This window comes from Aphelocoma coerulescens, chromosome 1A (genome assembly GCF_041296385.1).
Source record: "Aphelocoma coerulescens isolate FSJ_1873_10779 chromosome 1A, UR_Acoe_1.0, whole genome shotgun sequence".
In the NCBI taxonomy this organism is placed as follows: Eukaryota; Metazoa; Chordata; class Aves; order Passeriformes; family Corvidae; genus Aphelocoma; species Aphelocoma coerulescens.
In genome coordinates this window covers 65,482,399-65,501,957 of record NC_091014.1, presented here as the reverse complement: position 1 = coordinate 65,501,957, position 19,559 = coordinate 65,482,399, and the positions used below count along the sequence as shown (strand labels likewise).

Sequence of the window (19,559 nt, the reverse complement as noted above, 5' to 3'; positions counted from 1 at the left end):
TATTTAGGCAGTTAATAAAGCGCACGGGGGCGCTCGGGGCGCGGTGCGGTCACACAAGCCGTGTGCCCGGAACACAGCCCCGGGCAGCCGCACGGCCATGGCGGGGCGGGGCGTGACGTCACAGGCGGGGCGGGGCACAGCCCGGCGCGCTGCGTGACGTCACGGGGCGGGGCGGGGCGGGGCCGCTCAGCGCGCTGCGTGACGTCACGGGGCGGGGCGGTTCAGCCTGGCGCTGTGCGGCGTAACGGGGCGGGGCGGGGCGGGGCGGTGCCCGCCGTGTGTCGGGGCAGCGATGGGGGCGCAGCTCAGCGCGGTGAGTGCCGGTGCTCGGCCGGGAGCGGGGGTCCCTTCCTGCTCACCCCTGCTCCGCCCGCAGCGGAGGTGTCCCGGGGTGTCCCAGCGTGTCCCCGCCGCCCGGGGGACCGCGCGGTGCCGGGCGCGGCGGAGGCTCCGGGGCCGTCCCGCGGCTCCTGCGCCCGGGGCGATGTTGGTGCCTGTGCTGGCTGCCTGGCCGGGGGATTTTGCCCTCCCAGCTCCGTGGATAACTGTTGTTGGCTTTGTTATTGTTGCTGCTATTGTTGGGGGCCCGCGCTGATGGCTCTGAACGCTTGTGGTATTGTCCTCCGTCGGAATAATTTCAGACTGGAGGAGCGTAGGTTTAGAGTGGGTATGAGGAAGAAATTCTTCCCTGTGAGCGTGGTGAGGCCCTGGCACCGATTACCCGGAGTTGTGGCTGCCCCATCCCTGGCAGTGTCCAAGGCCAGGCTGGATGGGGCTCTGAGCAGCCTGGGATAGTGGGAGGTGTCCCTGCCCACCGTGTTGGAAGGAGATGATGATCTTTAAGGTCGCTTCCAACGCAAACCATTCCACGATTCTGTGATCATGCCTGCTGAGCGGGGTTTCTGCAGCGCTGTCACCTCTGCCACGCATCGTTACCCTCTTGTCTCAGCTGCCTGTTACGGTTCTTTGCTCCGGTACTCAAACACCGGAGCTTCTGTCTCTGGGTTTGTGAGAGAAGCAGGATAGAGCTGGATGCAACATGTGCTGGTTTGGGTACAGCTGCTCATAAGGTGCATTGAACAGAGGAGATGAGGCTAAAGCTGCAGAAGTGAAGAGATCCGTTTATCCTCTCGGTTTCTGAAACAGATGAGAAGAATGTTTAGCTGAGATTACTTCAAAAACAGGGTTTTTGGAGCTGAGGGTACAAGGTTTCTCATGCCAAAGCAGGGTTTGGTTTGTGTGTTTGCAGGGCAGTGCTGGAGTGTGGAGCCGTGAGCTTGTGTTTTTGAAGGTGCTGTGCTCACCACACCCCGGCAGTGCAGTCTCCATGGCTTTTCTCTTTGTTATCACACAGAGGCCTCTTTCCATTAATAAAAATTCCTGCTCAGTTACTAATTCTGCCTTCTCTGTTTGCAGAGATTTGTGCAGCTGGAAATGATGAGTCACAAGGTCCCTGTTTAGTGATTCCCAGGCCTTTTGGTCAGCCTGTTGCTCTCTGCTGCCATAGACCTGATGCTGTGCAGTTTTCTTCATTAATATCTTGGTCTGCCCTGTGATGAGGGTATATAGGCCACTTTTAACCCAGAGAATGCTTTTCTTAGCAAGCATGACTTTTTGTAATCATTCAGCCTTCACTTCTTCCCCTTTTTTCTGCCCACCTGGTCATAGATCTGAGTAAGGAACTAAAATAGCTTTCTGAATTAGTGGGTGTGCTGTTTCTTTCCAGGCCAAATCCCATGAGACTTTTGCACTAATTGACCATGAACAACAAATTGCTTTCCACAAGGTTAACGCTGTGTTAAAATTATTTGTCATTGCCTGACCACAGCAGCACTATTTTTTGTTCATTTTAGATAGCCGCATTTGTAAATGAAACTGTTTTAAAATATTAATGTCTCATTTGAAACACCTGCTGCAGAGTCAGCTTGCTGTTGCCACCAGACCTCACTCACGTGTTAATTTCTTATTAAGGAGTTTATTTGCTGCTCTGTCACCTTGAACAACTTTCCTCTCTCTCCCCTCTTTTGTGACTCAATAACAAAAATTCTTCCCAGAGCTGCAGTAATGTGGTGGTTCTATGAGAGTTTAGGAATAATTTTCCTGTAAACTTCAGCTTCTTCAGAAACAGCCTGTGTGGAGCTACTGCAGTATTCCCAAGTAAAAGTGAAAAATGCAGTGTGTATATGGCATGGTGTGCCCTCAGGCTGTACACAGTGATGATACATTTTAAACCTGTACAGCAGCATTTTAAGAAGAGAGAATTTGTGCCATCCCACAGTTTTATTATTAATAACGTTGGAAGTTTTTGTAGCCTCCTGAGGGACCGTCACAGTTGCACAAATGCCATTCTAAAATACTGGTCAGGTCCCTTTAAAATAAAGTGAAGATGAAAGCTAAGCAGGCAGAACTTCGAGCTCATTTTTTTTTTAATTTTTGCTATAGTCATGCTTTTCCCCTCTCCTCTATTGAAGTGTTGAATAATAAATTACTGAGTCAGAGAGGATTTTTATAAGTAGTTGTGCAGTTTATTCTCCTGCTCCGATGCGAAGGGGGTGGTGTGGTGTCAGAACATAATCTGTTGCTGTCTTATAGGGCTTCAAATGTGGGGAAGACGAAATGATAAAGGGACAAAAAGGGCTGTCCCTTGGCTCTGTCCTGCAGCTTAGCTGCTTTCCCAGGGAAGGGGTGCTGCTCTGCGTGCATGGGTCTGTGTGGTGGTGGAATCGCCAATGCCTGCACCCAGCCTCTGAGCTGGAGGGTGTGTGCATGGTGCCAGCACCCAGCAGCAGTGGGGGTGGCTGGCAAAGTCCTGCTCAGCTGCCAGAGACAGCATGGGGTCTGTGGTCAAGCACGAGACCCCAAATTACGGGGTGTCTGCAGCGTGGGGGGTGGCGTGTGTAGGCCTCTATGTCCAGATGGCAGCAGCTGGGGAGCCTGGAGAGTGGGAACACTCTGCCAGGGCAAAGCCAGCTGCTGGGGGATCCACCTCACACACGTGTGTGTGTGTATGGAATTCCCCCTCATGGACCTTCATCCCGGTCAGTGGGGAGAGGAACGGGATGAGCCCATCGGTGCTGTTCGTGTGCGTGTCTGGCTGTGTTGGTCAGTGTGGTCAGCCACGTTTAGGTTGGATATCAGGAAATGGTTCTTCCCCCAGAGAGTGGCTGGACACTGGAACTCCCCAGGGAATGGTCACAGCCCCAAGCCTGACAGAGTGCAAGGAACATTTGGACAACATTCTCAGGCATAGGGTGGGATGGGTGGACCATGTGGGACCAGGAGGTGGACCAGATGATCCTGATGGGCCCCTCCCAAGTCAGGATATTCTGTGATTCTGTGTGTATTTGGACACACGTGACACATGTGTCTGTGTGCCTGCTGGAGATGGGGATTCAGCCTCCCTAACAGGGGACCTGGGGATATGGAGCTGTGACAGCCTCGCTTGTCCAGCTGCCATCATGGCAGCCCCATGCTGGTGTGCACGTGCCTCAACACAGGAGTGACACCAGGTCTTCATAAAGCAAATCTGTGGGTTTGGGGGCTTTTTTGTAATAATGCTTTGTCTTACTGCTCAAAGAACCATGTTCTCTGTTGGGGGTTAGATTGTCATGGCATAGTACCTTTTTCCTTGTCACCCAAATAACTCTCTCTCGTTCTGCACATGTGTGTGACGCTGTTTCTGTGCTGCTGCAGTTGCGTCAGGTTGTGACATACCCAATATGGCTGATCTACACCACTGTCATGAGGATTTTCAGGAATCCCCGGCCTGCAATTACCCTGAAGGACCCAGAAGTGAAGTATGCACTGAGGCTGATTGATAAGGAGGTAGGTGCATGTGCAGTGCTGAGCATGACCTCTCCATGGACGCTGTGAAATGCTTACAGCTTCTGAAGTCTTGGGTGATGTCCCAGCAGGGTGGATACTTTTGTCTTCAGGAAAGAATTCCTTTATAAAAGCTCTTTGTGTGGTATAACTGGGTTCTGCAGTTCTGCAAGCAGCTTGTTTCCAAGCAGTTTAGAGTGGAGAATGCTGCTTCAGAAATGATCAAACTCACGGTCACGTGCATCTCATGTTATGGAGCACATCAGCAGAAATTCCCAAACTGCATTACTGGCTGGGCTAAGGGACACAAGTCCTGCTGTCAGGCAGGGCAGGCAACTTTTCCATGGTCAGTAGCATTCAACAGCAGCTGTCAGAACTATGTTGATACTGGTTCCTGTTACTGGATTGATGTACTGTAGTACCTTACAGGAAGACAGGTGTTTTAGTCATGCAGTCCTGACAGCACCTGAGCTGTCTCAGCTTCTCTTTCTCTCTGTTAAAAGTAAAGCCTCCTGGTACAAAATTAAGTTCTTGCTCAAGTGGGATACCAGAGGAAAGTCATGATGCTTTCAGGGGTGGATCTTGCCATTGGTAACTAAGTTTGTGGGAAGTGAGCCAAAGCCACCAAAGTTGAAAAGTCCAGGTTTACCTTGGATAAACACGCCATCAAAAGCATGAGAGAGAAATCTTGGCTTGTCAGGTGTAAAGTCACACCTGAAGATATCTTTAGTGTTGACTTTTTAAGGCTATGAGCTATTCAGAAATTTATCAGAAGACTTTGGACTGGAACAGGGATTTGTTTGAGGTTTAGAGGGTGCACTGATAGCTTGGCTTTCCCTGGTTCTGTCTGTCAAAGGAAACAATCACTGTCATTTTGAATCCTGGGTTTGTGGGAACTGAAAGCTTCCCTGTGGCTTGGGCTGGACTGCATTGCTGAGTTTATTTCCCAGGTGTACTTGCTGAATTTATCTCCCAGGTGTACTGCAACCACACTGTTACTATAGACTCCCTACTTCTCATGAGGTTGGGAGAGGCTGAGGGAATTGGGATTGTTCAGCCTGAAGTAGAGAAGGCTTTGGGGTGACCTCGTTGTGGCCTTGCAGTGCCTGAAGGGAACCTACAGGAAAGATGGAGAGAGACTCTTGGCAAGGGCCTGGAGTGACAGGACAAGGGGGAATGGCTTCACACTGACAGACAGTGGGTTTAGATTGGATATGAGGAAGAAATTGTTCCCTGTGAGAGTGGGGAGGCCCTGGCACAGGTTGCCCAGAGAAGCTGTGGCTGCCCCATCCCAGGCTGGATGGGGCTTGGAGCAAGCTGGGATAGTGGAAGGTGTCCCTGCCCATGGCAGGGGGATGGAACTGGATGATCTTTAAGGTCCCTTCTACCCAAATCCTTCTATGAGTCTATGATGTGCCCAAATTGAGTCTGCCACACTTCCTGTCTTTTGAACAGAGAAATAGGAGTCTCGAGGCTGCTTCCTAGTCCATAGCATGGGAAAAATCTTTTATAATATAGTTAGATGTGCTAATGTAGTTCATGCCTTTAAAAAGCCAACAACTTCAGTTTGGTTGGTTGGTTTTATAATGGTGAGCATAATTAATTTGTTGCCTTTCAGTGGCTTCAGCAAAGCACCAGCCTGCAAAAAACTGTTCTCCAGCTTTGCATTTGGCAAGGGTGGAAGACTCCTTGGCACTGCAACTTGAGACAGAAGTGTGTGGCCAGGGGCTTCCAGGTGCTTAGGGCAGTGCCAAAGGGGAGTGATAGTGTGAAGTGACCCCGTGCTGGAAGTGGATCCTGATCCAAGGCTGTCTGTAATCCAGCCTTGACTGACACCTTGCAGAGTGGCAGGCTCAGTGTCCTGGCTGTGTGACAGAGAGAGGCACAGGCATGCTGATCTAGGTATTGGGGATTCCCTGAGCCTCTTAGTTTCTCACAATTGCCTCATGATGCACCAAAATACTTGTGTTTAGTCACCTTCAGCTAAACTCTCTCGACTTTAATTGGTGAGATGATTAAGTGGGAATTCAAAGCTTTGTTCTTTCTGCATGCTGTTAAAGACAGCATAATAAAAATGCAGCATTATTGTCAAAAATCCAGTGATTTCCATACAGTGCTGAAAATTCCATACAGAAACAGCAGCAGTCAGAGTGAGAGCAACAGTGTTAAGTCCACATTAGTTGTCTTTCTGAAGGAATTTTCAATGGCAGTTACTGCTCCTGAATAGACATAAGTACAGAGAAGCCCTTTTGAGACTGCCAATCAGTTCCCTTCTTCCTTCAGGATTTGCCTTAAAATGAGGTACTGTGAAGAAAATTTCATCAGTATGACCATAGTAAGGGGAGACAAACTGTGAGGAAGGAATTTGTCTCCACTGGTTACTTTAAAAACAGTTAAGCAAACAAAAGAAGGGTTACAAAACCCTTAAAAACAGAAAGTCACTGGATGAGGCCTTAAGCTGTATGCTGTTTCTTTCTTTTTTTTTTTTGCTGTGTTTTTCTTTTCTGTGAATATGACCTGATTTTGAAACATAAAACTTACATAATACAAGAAATAATAATTATTTATTGCCAAAATTTACTTTCCTAGTAAAGATTAGAATAATTATCCCAGCAGGACTGCATATATTGTCATAATTTTGTTCATATCTAAATACAGTGCTCTTTTCAATTTTATTTATGGATTAATTCAGTTTTTACAGGGAAAATATTTTTAAGGATCTTACCATAGCAGAAGGAACTAGGTTGTACTTCCATTGAAATGGTTAATTCATCTGATTTTGAGAGATGAAAATCAGAATACTTTGGCCTTGAACTGCTGCATATGTAAACTTGAAGTGAGAATTGAAGAACTAATTAATTTTTATCTTGTGGCCTTCTCACAGAAGGCAGTGTAAATGTCCATAATATTTGTAAAGTTATCACTTAGTCTGCACATGAGTATCGTTAAGTATCTTTAATTCTTAATCCTGCAGGACTCCAGACATGGCTTGTTTGACAAGTGAAATCACAAACATTAAATCCCAACAACACAGCTGACTGTTCTTTTGATTCTCCTCTTTCAGGAAGTTAGTCATGACACAAGGAGATTTCGATTTGCTCTCCCTTCCATGGAACACGTTCTGGGTCTCCCTCTAGGTACGTTCAGTATGAAGAATCCAAGTGCTGCATGCATTAATTATGCTATAAGGGATTTGGGGGGTTTTTTTCCCTATGTTTTGAATTGAATACTGCTCGTGTGGCTTGAGCTGTTACTGAGAGCTCTGCAAGATTGTCCTCATGCTGTGACTAATCTGCAGGTTCTGAAATGCAGTGTATATGAGTGAACATCCAGCTTGTTTGTGTGCAGAGAGTAGAAACACAGGTCTTCACTTGTACTTCTCCAGTCTCAGCTCTCCAGCGTGTGTTATTCCTGTGGGGCTGAATCCCTGCAGTCCCTTTCCGTGCCCTGAGGCATCACTCTCATCCACTTCTCTAACACATGCGGTTTACCAAATGATCTACTCACTTCTGAATTTCATGGAACTTTTGAATCACCCGGGGGTAGCTGTTTCCAAACGCCCTGCCACGTGGTGTGGTGCCTTCCATAACAGCTTAGTGCCATTGTTTCCTCCTGCTTGTATAAAGAGCATTTAATTGTGACTTGTGTTTAATAGGCCTTCTGCTTTAACAAGCTGCTGCAGTGATCCTTGGCTCCTTTCTTTGTGGTTGTTGTCAGCACCTTTTCCAGGTGTTAATTTCCCTCTCGTTTGGGGTGTTAAAAATCTCTTGATCTTTTTAAGTAGCCATGAAAGCAAAGCTCCTTTCCCTGGCTTGCCCAAAATGGACATTGAGGAGTGGTTTGCAGGGTGAGACTTGGGAAGCAGAGAGAGCTGAAAGCTGCAGAGGGTGGAAAAGCATCTGGGAACAGCAGAGCTGCAGTTGGGAGACAGATGCTGTTTAGTCCAGCACCAGCATTTGCCTTGTATCACCAAAAACACTGAAAGGTTCCTTCTGAGGGATAGGGTTGTGTGTGGCCCCATGCAGAGGCTGCCAACTTCTGTCCTGTCAGGGTGGGGTAAAGCTGTAACAGGTGAGGGCATAAGGCACATTTTCTCTCTGGGAAGGGCACCTTCTCTGGCTTTGTAGCAGTTCTTGTGAAATGTGCCCCAGCAGCAGCACCTCTGTCCAGGCTGCAGTGGTCACCAGAGGTCTGTGGGTCTGTGCCTGCAGCCACTTCTGCCCTAGAGAAGGAACAGGAGCTGCCTGCTGCAGTTCCTTTCAGGTCTGCCCTAGCAGGATGTCTGTAGGTTTGGCTGGGAGGTTTATTGGAATATGATGTCCATGTACAGCTTCAGGTGAGTTGCCCATTCCCCAAGTCACCAGGTAACACATCTTCCTTCACCTAACACTTTCTAATCCTTCTGAAGTAAGGAGTTAACCATGCCTGAAGGGTCAGCTGCTTCTGGAGCTAATGTAATATGGTCATTATGATCATTTGCAAACTAGCTCCTTGTAAAATCCCCTCTTTGTGTTGCCGTAACAGGCTGAGGAGCTGTGCCATCTTTGAAAATGCTTTGTTCTGTTGACCTAATGGTGTTAAGAAACCAAAACCCAAAACCTCTCTCTCCCCTCCCGGTTAATCTGCACTTGGGTCTCTTCAGAATGCTGGAATTTTATAGGAAAACCTTTCATAGAAGTTAATTCTTTTCTTGTTTTTTCAGAAAAAAAAAGATGTAGACATTGAGAAGAGAAACTGTTGTAGAGAGTTCAGAGGATGTGTGACAGATGGAAACGTGATTGCTACATTCACATGTTAAGCTGGAGGAATAGCAGGGTTAGAAAAGTGCTTTGTGTCTAGGCAGCCTGAACAAAAGCAGCTGGAGAGCTCCTGGAAGATGAGAGGGAACTGTGGTCAATGCAAGAACAGTTATAAACTCAGTTTTAACTAAACTGTGGCAGTTTACAACTAACACGTTACTAAAGACGTGTGAACAGCATTGGACAGTTTTACCCCCCCCCCCTCCCCCCTGCCCCGTGTCCCTTTTATTTGTCTGTACAGGAGAGACAAATCCCATCTTTTGCAAGATCTCAGGTACAATTCAGGCTTTGGTCAATGTAAATGCATGAAGTTATGATTGACACACAGAATTAGCAGTGGAGTCGTCTGTCTGTTCAGGTAGATCTGTGCATGGCTAGCAACTCTGGCCAAGGTGTTGCAGTGTCAGGAAAATAAGAAAGGAAGAAGTGATGCCCCAAAATAAGGTAGTTAGAGCTTTGAGGCTGCATTTCAGTCCATGCCAACTCAGCACATCCACTGGAAGAAAAATCTTTTGAAAGAAAACTAGTTTTTGTGTTTTCTTCCCTGCAACAGGGCAGCACATCTACCTGTCTGCACGGATTGATGGAGCTCTCGTTGTCAGACCTTACACTCCAGTTTCCAGTGATGATGACAAGGGCTTTGTGGATCTTGTTGTCAAGGTGAGAATGTCATGCTCTGTTCCTAGGCTGGGCAACTTCTGAGCCACCTTTACAGTGCCTTTATGTGAAGTTTGGTGTGCTGGCTTCTCTTCAGAAATGTGCCATTACCTACAGTCCACATGGTATTTTGCAGGCACTTCTTTAGTGAGGGTGTCTCATGAGATGCTGCATCATTTTCCACCCTCTGTGTAGACCTGCAGATGTTCATACACTTTTTAACCCTTCTGGAATAAGGAATTGACCTTGCCTGAATGGGCAACTGCTTCTGAAGCTAATGGAATTTGGTCATTATGATCACTGAGAGCAGTGATCATTATCATTGCTGATCCTGGCAGTGTGAATGATAGATTTAATTGGTAAGAATGTGATTTTAAGTCTTGTGATAATGTACTTTTGTTTTGCCTCTTGGTAGCTAGACTACCTATCATTTAAATTCCTGATGGCTTTAAAATATGAATATCTGCACTGGATTTCCTCTTAGAATTTTGCTCTTTGGAATCACAGTATTTTGGGTTTTTTCTTTATTTTTCTAGCCCCTTTTAAACTTGGGTGTAAATTGTGTTGATTATTATCAATATTTTCTGCGTTGCAGAACTACAATGGAGAAAAACACCAGTCTCTGCCCAAAAATTGGGGCAGAGGTGGCATTTTGATCTTTTGTCAGTCAGACTTCATGGAGTAATTGTGCTCTTTGCATGAGGAGTATTTGTACCTAAAAATTTGAAGGGCAAATGCTCATCTCTGAGCTGTGAGATTGAATTGCTTCATTATTGTTTTTAACAGGTCTACTTCAGAGGTGTCCATCCCAAGTTTCCTGATGGGGGGAAGATGTCTCAGTACTTGGACAGCCTGAAAATAGGGGACACCATTGACTTCAGAGGACCAAGTGGCCTCCTTGTGTACAAAGGAAAAGGCAAGGCTGGTTTGGAAGATAGAATTTATCCAGAGTAAACAGTACAGGAAAAATGTCTTATTACTCTAGAAGGGCTTTTTGTTGATGCTGTTCTCAAGTAAGGGATGGGTTTTTCCATTCTTATATGGACATAGTTTATACACTGACAAAAACACTGGGTATTTGCACTGTCCACTGCTAATTTCCCAAGTAAAACTGAACTTTATGAGTAGGCATTACTTTTATGTCAATGTAAAATATCTCACCTTAGTATAACACAGCCACAAATGTGTCACAAAAACCTTCTGGCAGTTTTGTGTCAAGCAGAACTCCCGACACGTGGTTTTCCAGAGCTTTGTATGCAGCATTCATGTTATCCTGGATGAAGAGAGCTGTGAATACAACACAGCATTTTGGGGACTTTCAGACTCTCTGCTGTGTTTGGCTGAAATGGGCAAATGGGTTCAAATAGAGAAAAACTTAAAAAAAAACCAACCATGCTGCATATTTTATGTTTTTCCCTTAAAATAATCTACACAGGGAAATAAACTCACTGAGCAGATCAGTTCCTTAGTATAGAACTGTTTCCAGAATCTGGACTTGTGAATGTCACTGGGGGTATGGGATGTGAGCAAATAGAAATACATGTGGTGTGTATGTAGGCTGTGGTCAGGGATAACTCATAACCCATGACAGTGTCTGATGTTACCACCTCATGTCTTAAAATCATCTTCCAAGATTGCTTTAATTCAGGACAACTTCACCTTTTCTGTTCCCTGGGAGGGAAGGGTGACAGGGCTGAAACAAAGTCAGTTTAGCTGGATGTGCTGGAAAAGGATAACAGGAGGTGTTTCCTGCTTGCTTCAGTGTTTTCCATCTCTTTCTCTCTTCAGGCAAGTTTGATATTCGGCCAGAAAAGAAAGCTGAACCAGTTACCAAGACAGTGAAATATGTGGGGATGATTGCAGGGGGGACTGGTAGGTATCTGCAAGGCTTCATCTGTGGTTTCTGACAGCTGGTGGATGCATTTGCTCACATTTTCCTGCTTGTCCCTTCTTTTACTCCCTATCCTCACATCACTGACCTGCCTCTCTCTTCCAGGGATAACACCAATGCTGCAGATCATTCGAGCAATCATAAAGGACAAAGATGACCCCACCATTTGCCAGCTGCTGTTTGCTAATCAGGTAATTCTGTCCTTTTCCTCTGTTTGTAGTGTTTTACTTACCTAGCGGAACTCCACTCAGCAAATGAAATCCTCTTTGAGGAAATCTGGTACAGAGGTACAAACCCTGAGGGGAGAAGTGAACTGAAGTGTTGGAAACCTCCCATATAAAAGCACTGTAATAAATTGGGGGTTTAGCATTACTACAGAAATGTTTGCTAATGTTTGCCTTCCTGTGACTCATTGCTCTGTTTCTAATCCAGTTTATGAATGTTAAAGCCCTGCATTCCATTGTGCAAGTTGTTAATGTTTTGGGCAGACTTTCAGAGCTGTCTTTCTTAGTGGAAACATGAAAGAGGTGGACATTTGTCTCCTCCAGCAGTTTTAACTCCCCAGCTTTGCAGCAGGATTTGTCTGTGGAATCTTTCTGTCTGAGGACGTCTTGGGTGAGGCTGTTACAGTATCCTGCAGTGGTAAGGAGGGGAAGAGAGATCCAGCAGGTAGGAATTGTGCAGCAAGATTGATTTATTTAATTATTTTACAGCTCTTTTATAGACTTTTTTCTTCATAGTCTAATTGGTCAAAGGGTCAGCCACTCCTTGGGGTGATTGGCTAAAATCCTAAAACATCCATTGTCAAAATATTTTTCTATTTTTACCACAAACAAAGCTCTGCAAGGTTGCAGGTGTTCATAGTTTATAGAACTCTGCTACTATCTTCCGTGAGAGAGAAAAATATCTCACGGGACTGGAAAGAACTGGAAAGAAGCAAGAAAAATTCTTGCTAGCAGCAATATTTGTATCCACATGAGGCTAAAATTAACTGTGGTCTCCTGCAGGTCCCTCAGTTACAGAGCTGTGATTCTGCTTGTCTGCTTTCATTTTCATCCCCTCTGTCAGTTCTTCACGTGCTTTTCTTGCTCCTTGAGGTGTGGCATCCTGAATGCTGGCCAGAGGGAAGCTCTCTCATCCATGGAATCCTTGCAAGAGAGATTTTTTGTATAACCCAAATGCTGGTGTGGTGCTGAGCAACACCCCTTCTTTGCCTGATGTTCTTCTGCTGAGAATCTTTCTGCTTTTTGATTTCTCCCTCTAATTAATATTTGTTTCTGGATTATGAGTCATTATTTGTGGTGAGCTTCACTTTATGCTTGTGGCTTTTAGCTTTTTTAGGCTATCCTCTATTTTTCTTCTCATATTCAGTGTGTCCTCATTTCATTTGTGCCATATCTAGGCCTACAAGAAAGATGGCAGAGAGACTCTTGATAAGGGCCTGGAGTGACAGGACAAGGGGGAATGGCTTCACACTGACAGAGAGCAGGTGTGGATTGGATATGAGGAAGAAATTGTTCCCTGTGAGGGTGGGGAGGCCCTGGCACAGGTTGCCCAGAGAAGCTGTGGCTGCCCCATCCCTGGCAGTGTCCAAGGCCAGGCTGGATGGGGCTTGGAGCAAGCTGGGATAGTGGAAGGTGTCCCTGCCCCTGGCGGGGAGTGGAACTGGGTGGGCTTTAAGGTCCCTTCCAGCCCAGGCAGTTCTGTGATACCTGAGTTATAACCTGAGATTTATCTGCCCAGGACATGTGATCCAAGTGCTGAGATTCCCAGTTCTGAGGAGCCCTGCCAGTGCTCTCTGCTTCTGGCTGGAGCCCTTGGATTTGGCATAAAGTGCAGTGGTATCAGGGCAGGAGGGCTAGGATTTGCTAGGAATGATTCAGAATGACTAACACAGGGCTGGAGCTGCTTTAGCAGCATGAGAAACCCATTGCAGCTTGGAGGCAGAGCCTGGGGAACAGTTCCCTGCATGTTAGCAACAGCCTGTGGAAACATCAGTCCCTGGCTTTAGAGAGTCCTTGCACCCAGTAACTGCACAAATAGAAAGCAGATTTTTAAAATATTTTAAAGTGTTTAAAACTATGTGCAAGGGCTCTTACTGTGCTTCTGGCTGGCACACTTTGAGTTGGCCAGAGGCAGTAGGAGTTTTTCTGGAGCACCCACAGCTGCAGATCCAGGAATAGGCACCTTCTCTGGAATAGCTGCTGCACATTCCTGCTTACTCCCACAGTTACAGACTCAGTGGTGACCTCAGTGCCAAATTACTAAGGCTGCCCGGGATGGCAGCACTTTCAGTCCCTACCCTTTTCCTTCCTGCCCAGGCTGCAACTGCTCTTAGGGAAATAAGGCTTTCCTTTGGCCTTCAGTGATGCTGCATCAGGGAGGAGCAGAACTTGATACCCTGAGTAATGTTTGTTGTTCCAGCCAGAACTTGATACCCTTTTGGTTATTTGTTCCACATCTTTTTAAAAGCCAGGCAGTCTCCATATAGCAGTGCTGATGATACTTGAATTGGCAAAGGTGAAAAACCTGGCATTTTCCTGAATGGATGGCACAGTACAAAGGGGTAGGGAGATATTTCTGTGCAGTCATGATTAGTTTTTTGATGTAATAGTGCTAAAAAGGGCTTTATTCTTCTGGTTCCCTGGTGAAGTGACGGTTCTACTTTGTTTTATTTTTAGAGGGAAGGCATTTCATGGTCAGGATTTGGGAAAGTTATGAGCCTTTTATTAGCTCTGCCACAGGCTGGGCGTGGAAATAACTTGGGTTTGGTCTCTTCAGCCTGTCAAATGGAGTTGAATCATCTCTTCCATCTCTCAGAGCTGTGCAGTAGCTGCTGCTTTGTTGCTGTCTGTGGGCTGCACTCACATGCAGGGTGTGGTAGTTGTTTTCCTTGTCCTGCAGACTGAGAAGGATATCCTGTTACGTTCCGAGCTCGATGAGATCCAGGCTCAGAATCCCAGTCGCTTCAAGTGTTGGTACACACTGGACACAGCACCTGAAAGTAAGACCTGAAATGCCACTTCATGTGAAACTCACGAGTGTTAATGTGTTTTACAGGAGACATGCTATTTCGTGTGTATTTCTGAGCCTAATGATTCATTTCTTGCTTAATGAATGTCTGAGTGCATCCAGTAGCATCATTCCCCACACAGGGATGCACAGAGGCTCAGGTGTAAGCAGATAAGTGTTTCCAAAGCTCACCTCGGGACAGTGGCAGTGCAGTGTTCCTCCCATGGCTACACCCAAATACTTATCATTGTCTCCTGTGGAGGGTGACCTTTTCTCCTCCCCCACAGACATAAATATCACATGTTATCCTTGTGTTTGGAGCCTGCCCTGAGGCAGCTGCACTGCCAGAGGCACCGTGTAGCTCACCAGCACAGATCCCTGCCTGAGCTTGCTGAACAAGCATGAGGAAGAGAAGGCTAAACAGTGTCATTCCTTGTGGTTTTCCTTTCTTGCCATTCCTTGTCATGCCCACCCCTGTCAGGACACATTCACACTTGTATTCAGTGGGAGTTTGGGGCAGAGAAGGAAAGGCCATGTGCCTCCTCTTTCTTGTGGCCAAGAATACGCCTCTGGTACGGTGAGGGAAGGGTCTTGCCCTCCCCACAGTCTGGTGCTGTTGTGTCATCCTATGTAATCAGTGTTCTGGAATATGTGATCACCATTCCTTTTTTGGGGAAATTGTGAGCTGATCTTAGCAGCTGGGATAAAAGTTCCTCCTTGGACCTCCTCAAGACTGTTCTGCAGACTTTCATGGTCGTACATGAAACCTGACCAAAGTGGGATAAAAAAATGTGTAGTCTTAGGCTGCCCGAAAGTTTGGGTCAGCAGCAGCAAAAGTTTGTTCTGCATCCATGGATGGTTAAACCTGAATCCCAGTAAAACTGGCTTTCACTGTAAGTGTTCCAGCTGGGAACAACTTCATCAGCTGGATTTCTCCCTTCTAAAGTGACTTTTATCTCTCCTTTCCTTCTTTTAACCTCGTTCCCCTTCCTCTACTTTCTTTTTTTTTTTTTTAACAGATTGGGATTACAGCCAAGGATTTGTGAACCAAGAGATGATCAGAGACCATCTGCCCCCACCTCAGAATGATGTTTTGATCCTCATGTGTGGACCTCCTCCAATGATCCAGTATGCTTGCATTCCCAACTTAGACAAACTGGGCTATGCCAAGGACATGAGGTTCTCCTTCTAAACACAACTGGTAATTCAGAGATCTTGTGTAGAAGGGAAGGAAAAAAACATTTAATGGGAAACAGGACAAAGTTACAGAGGTGGCTGATGCACAGTGCTGGGAAAATACATTTACATTAAAAATGCTTCATATTTTCAGACTCTCTGGCAAGTAAGACACGTAACTGTGCTAAACCTGTGTATGGAGAGGTGGTGATGCCTTGTGCTCTGTGTTGTGTGCTCCATGTCCAGGGAGAACAGTGCAGCTGCTCAGGGCAGCACACACTCATTTATGCTTTTTCTTAGTGCTGTAATCAAGTGGCAGTAATATCCTACTTCCTAACACTGTGCATACCCAGGATTTTATTCAGTATGAACCATGAAAATAATGAAAAGTGTTGGATTATTCATCTTGCTTATGCCAAATTGTAATCCTTACAAAGCTCTGAGGGCCAGGAGTGTTTGCCTTGTATCCATAACCTTTGCAACATCAGTTTAAAGATGCTTGTTGAGCTGAAGGATGCCAGTTAACCATTTATGACTGAAGCTGTTGCAGCCTCCGTGTTAATCAAAACAGAGAGGTAGGCAGGGATAAAAAATGGTTTTCCTTTGTATTTTGGAATAGCCTCTCTTAAGTGCAAACACTTTTCCAGCTGGTCACAGTTCTCATCCCTGGGCAATGAAAGAAACTACAGAAGGTGGCTTTGGGTACTGTTCCACAAGTACCTTGAATTTTTTGCTTGATAAATGTGTGGAATACTGAAAAAAAATTCTTAATTTTGCATTTACTCCTAAGTTCTGGGCAATGGCATAGGAGTACAAAAGCAGTTGTTCTGCATGTCCTGTGCAGTGAAAAAAAAATGCTGGGTGAAAACGATCAGCTTTTCTTGTTAATTGTTTCCCAGAGATGTATTTGGCCTGAAGGGAGGCCAGGTTTCATTGCTGGGGGGGTTGGCAGGCAGCCCAGCTCTGCCTGCAGTAGCACCCGATCGCTCGCCTCCGTGTCTCCATCAGGCAAAGCTCCCCAGGGTTTGCTTGGTAAGGATGCTCGGGAACAGCCTTAAATCACCAAACTGACAGCAAATTCAAGTGTCTCACTGAGTCTAAAACTGTTTCTTAGAAGCTGTTTACTACAGCTTCAATTTTTATTTTTTAGTATCCTTTTTTTACAGCAGCCTTTTACCTAGTTTTTAGGACACAGCAGGCATCTTGCTTGCCCAACTTGGTGCTTCTGACCAGCAGAGATGCTGCTGAGGTTAGAGGTGTCCTGCAAGGAGTCTGGGAAACTAAAAACCTTGTTCTGGTGATGTCATCAGAGTGACTGAAAGGATATGTAGTCATGTGTGAAGTACTGTGGGTGCTGAGGTAGCTACAGGTGTCAATGTACAGTAGCAATTTTTAAAGACTGGGTGGGAATTCGAGGTCATAGCTCGCTGTGTTTTCTTTTGTGCCCCTACAACAGGTGGGTACTGTGTATATAAAAGGTTCATTTTCCAGCAAGAATTAAAAGGCAAAGATACTACAGTTAATTTAAGGAACCTCAACTAGGTAATACTGTTACTAATTTTATTAATTTGATGTTTGCCTTGAGTCTTGAATTTTTGATATGTGCTTCTGAAACTTGTTCTATAATACTATGCTCCAAAGTTGAAATACTACTCAAGTTTTCAAGTTTTAGTCCCTTTTTTGGAAGGTAAAAAGCAGAACTATGAGAGAAGTGATTTTGCTGCTGGTCTGTATCACTGTGGGATATGCATAGATTTTTTTCATTATTGTATTTGCCAAGGTCATTCTCATCTTTTTTTATCCTAAATAAAGGTTTGGAAAGCTGAGTTTCATGAGAACTGGTTCATATTTTGATTATTCTTGACTTGGAGTTTCCCTTGGCACCAAAATCAGCGGGTAAACCCAACATGTCCTTGAAGGGACATAAGATTCCAAATATCCAATCCCCAATTCTCTCAGTATTTGTTCATTGAAGCTTTTCAGGGTTAATTTAGCAAACTTAAGGTTTTGCTGATTTCATGATCAAAACAGCAATAAATCTGTGAAAAAGAAACTTAACTTATGCTGGCTAAAAGTGGTCCCTGCTGATGGCTCATTAAAACACCTCATGAAAAGGAGGTAGCATAATAAAGTAATTCCTGGTTTTCCAAGACTAGAAATGCAGTACCAGAGGGTTCTGTTTTCCCAAGGATTTGGGGGGATATTTGGCAAAAATTTATGGTGGCCCAGGTTGGACTAAGCTTTTAACACTCCCTGGATTCAGGGGATTGGGGATTCCAGCGTGCACCGCACAGGTTTTTCTAGGGAAATCCCTTGATCCCCAAATCCGTGTGAGTTTAAAGCAAAAAACCCCTGGGAGTTGAAGGCCACAGTATGTTTCTTGGGAATTTTAAAATATTTGGTGTGTTAGATTTTAATTAATGCAAATTGTCCGGGGTTGTGTGTTTGGAGTTGCTGGTTCAGGGATGGCAAGGTCTGAGTTTGGATCTGTGGGCACTGAGAGCTCCTTGTGTCAGCTTTAGATCTGGATTGGTGGGAACTGTTGGAGAAAAGAGAAGGGAACTGAAATGCACAGATCCATTCTTGCAGAAATTACCAGGATGGGAGAAAAGAGGGCGTGGAACTGCTGGGAGCTCCTGGAGTGAAGGAAAGGATCCAAGGATTGGAAGCAAAAGCTGTGGAATAAAGCCCAAAAAGGGGAGGGGGGGAGGGAAGAGGAAAAGAATCCCTGCTCCAGGGATCCAGCAGGGGCCAGGAGAGGATCATTTTCCATCCACCAGCTCTTGGTGAAATCCTAATAATGAAGGTCAAAGGAAATGATTCATTTGTCATTAGCTTTGGAATGAAAGGTGCTATTACAGATAGGAATATTCACCTGTTAAAATTCTGTTGGGTAAAGGAAAAGAGGGAGGAAGCAGCTGGGGAATAAACAGGTGGATTTTTGGTGGGTACAGGGAAAGACGTGGGAAGAGGCTCTCAGGTAAAACACACCTCATGGGTACCACCAGGAAAAGCCCAAACTGCCCATTTTTCCAAGCTCTGGCATTCCACAGGTGCAACCAGCGGTTAGCACATCCATTTCTACATTCCTTGGATGCCCAGGGCTTTGCTGAGAAGAGATAATATTTAGAAATGAACAAATCCAGGGATGACATTCCTGATAGTAAAGCTCTGGAGGCCCAGGTTTTGGTATTCCTCCAGCACCCAAACGGAGGGAATCCTGGAGGAGGTGGAAAACACTGTCACTCCGTTGGTGGAGTTGGTGGAATTCCTGGGAAATGGAAAGCAGCAGAAGCAGCAAGAACAGAGTTGGAAGCAGACTCCAGCTGGGTAAGGCAGACACCAAATTCTTTGGAATTAGAGCTGGGCAGGGGGTAGAAGAATTAATTGCTAAACTTGTACCCCATGGATTCCTGAGCAGGATCCCAGCAGGGAAGGCTGCAGGGATATTCTTCCATGAGAAGATCCAGACTGGGGACTCTTCCCAGATGGGAGCAGCGAGCCTTGGAATTGCCTGAAGGGAAGCAAGAGGGATCCTTTCAGCACAAGGATCAGCTGTCAAACATGGAAATGTTACCACACAATTCCTCGGGAGTGTTCAGTTCCCACCTGTCCATCTCCTGCCTTGTGAAGCTCAGAAATCTGGGAAGACCCCAACTAAAGCTGGCTAAAAGTGGTCCCTGCTGATGGCTCATTAAAACACCTCATGAAAAGGAGGTGGGATTGATTAAATACCACAAACCCATCCTGCTAAGACCAGAGTTCTCTGCCCACCAGGCACACAGCAGCCAGCAGGGACATTTCTCCCACTCTCCAGCAGAGACCTCCTCCCTCCACATCCAGGGAGCTGCAGCCACGCAGGGAGCACCAGCTTAGACCTGGGCTGGGAACAAGAGAGGGACAAGGAATATTTTTAAGTCATTTCAACCTCAGTGGTGTCCAGACCTGGGAGAAAACACTTCCCACACCACTCTTGGAATTTTCTGCCCTGTCCCTTCCAGCTTTGGAAGGTTTCTGTGGGAGCCTGACTTACTTGTGCAGTTCAGAAGCTGCACATGCCTAAAGCATTCCCTTGGGAACATGAAACTTCCCTCATACATTTCACTTCTTTATCTCAAATATTCTCCCCAATTATCCACAATCTAGAAAGAAAAAATTCCCCTACTTTTCCAGCAATTCCATCATTTTTACTTCAGAGTATT

At 45.8% G+C, this 19,559-nt stretch overlaps 1 protein-coding gene across 1 annotated transcript; it reads left to right on the top strand.

Annotated features, from left to right (window-relative positions):
• Nucleotides 1–247: 247 nt before the first annotated feature.
• On the top strand, nt 248–17,195 carry CYB5R3 (cytochrome b5 reductase 3). The gene is made up of 9 exons (XM_069003314.1): nt 248–313; nt 3,694–3,825; nt 6,887–6,959; nt 9,175–9,281; nt 10,065–10,199; nt 11,072–11,150; nt 11,275–11,360; nt 14,074–14,173; nt 15,201–17,195. The coding sequence occupies exons 1-9, from the start codon at nt 293–295 to the stop codon at nt 15,371–15,373; spliced, it is 906 nt and encodes a 301-aa protein (XP_068859415.1). The 5' UTR covers nt 248–292; the 3' UTR covers nt 15,374–17,195.
• Nucleotides 17,196–19,559: the final 2,364 nt, after the last annotated feature.

Excerpts from the sequence above, each read along its gene's own strand:
- CYB5R3 (XM_069003314.1), top strand. The coding sequence starts at position 293 with ATGGGGGCGCAGCTCAGCGCG. Across the intron at positions 3,826-6,886 it reads TGAGGCTGATTGATAAGGAG|GAAGTTAGTCATGACACAAG; the intron begins GTAGGTGCATGT and ends CTCCTCTTTCAG. Across the intron at positions 6,960-9,174 it reads CGTTCTGGGTCTCCCTCTAG|GGCAGCACATCTACCTGTCT; the intron begins GTACGTTCAGTA and ends TCCCTGCAACAG.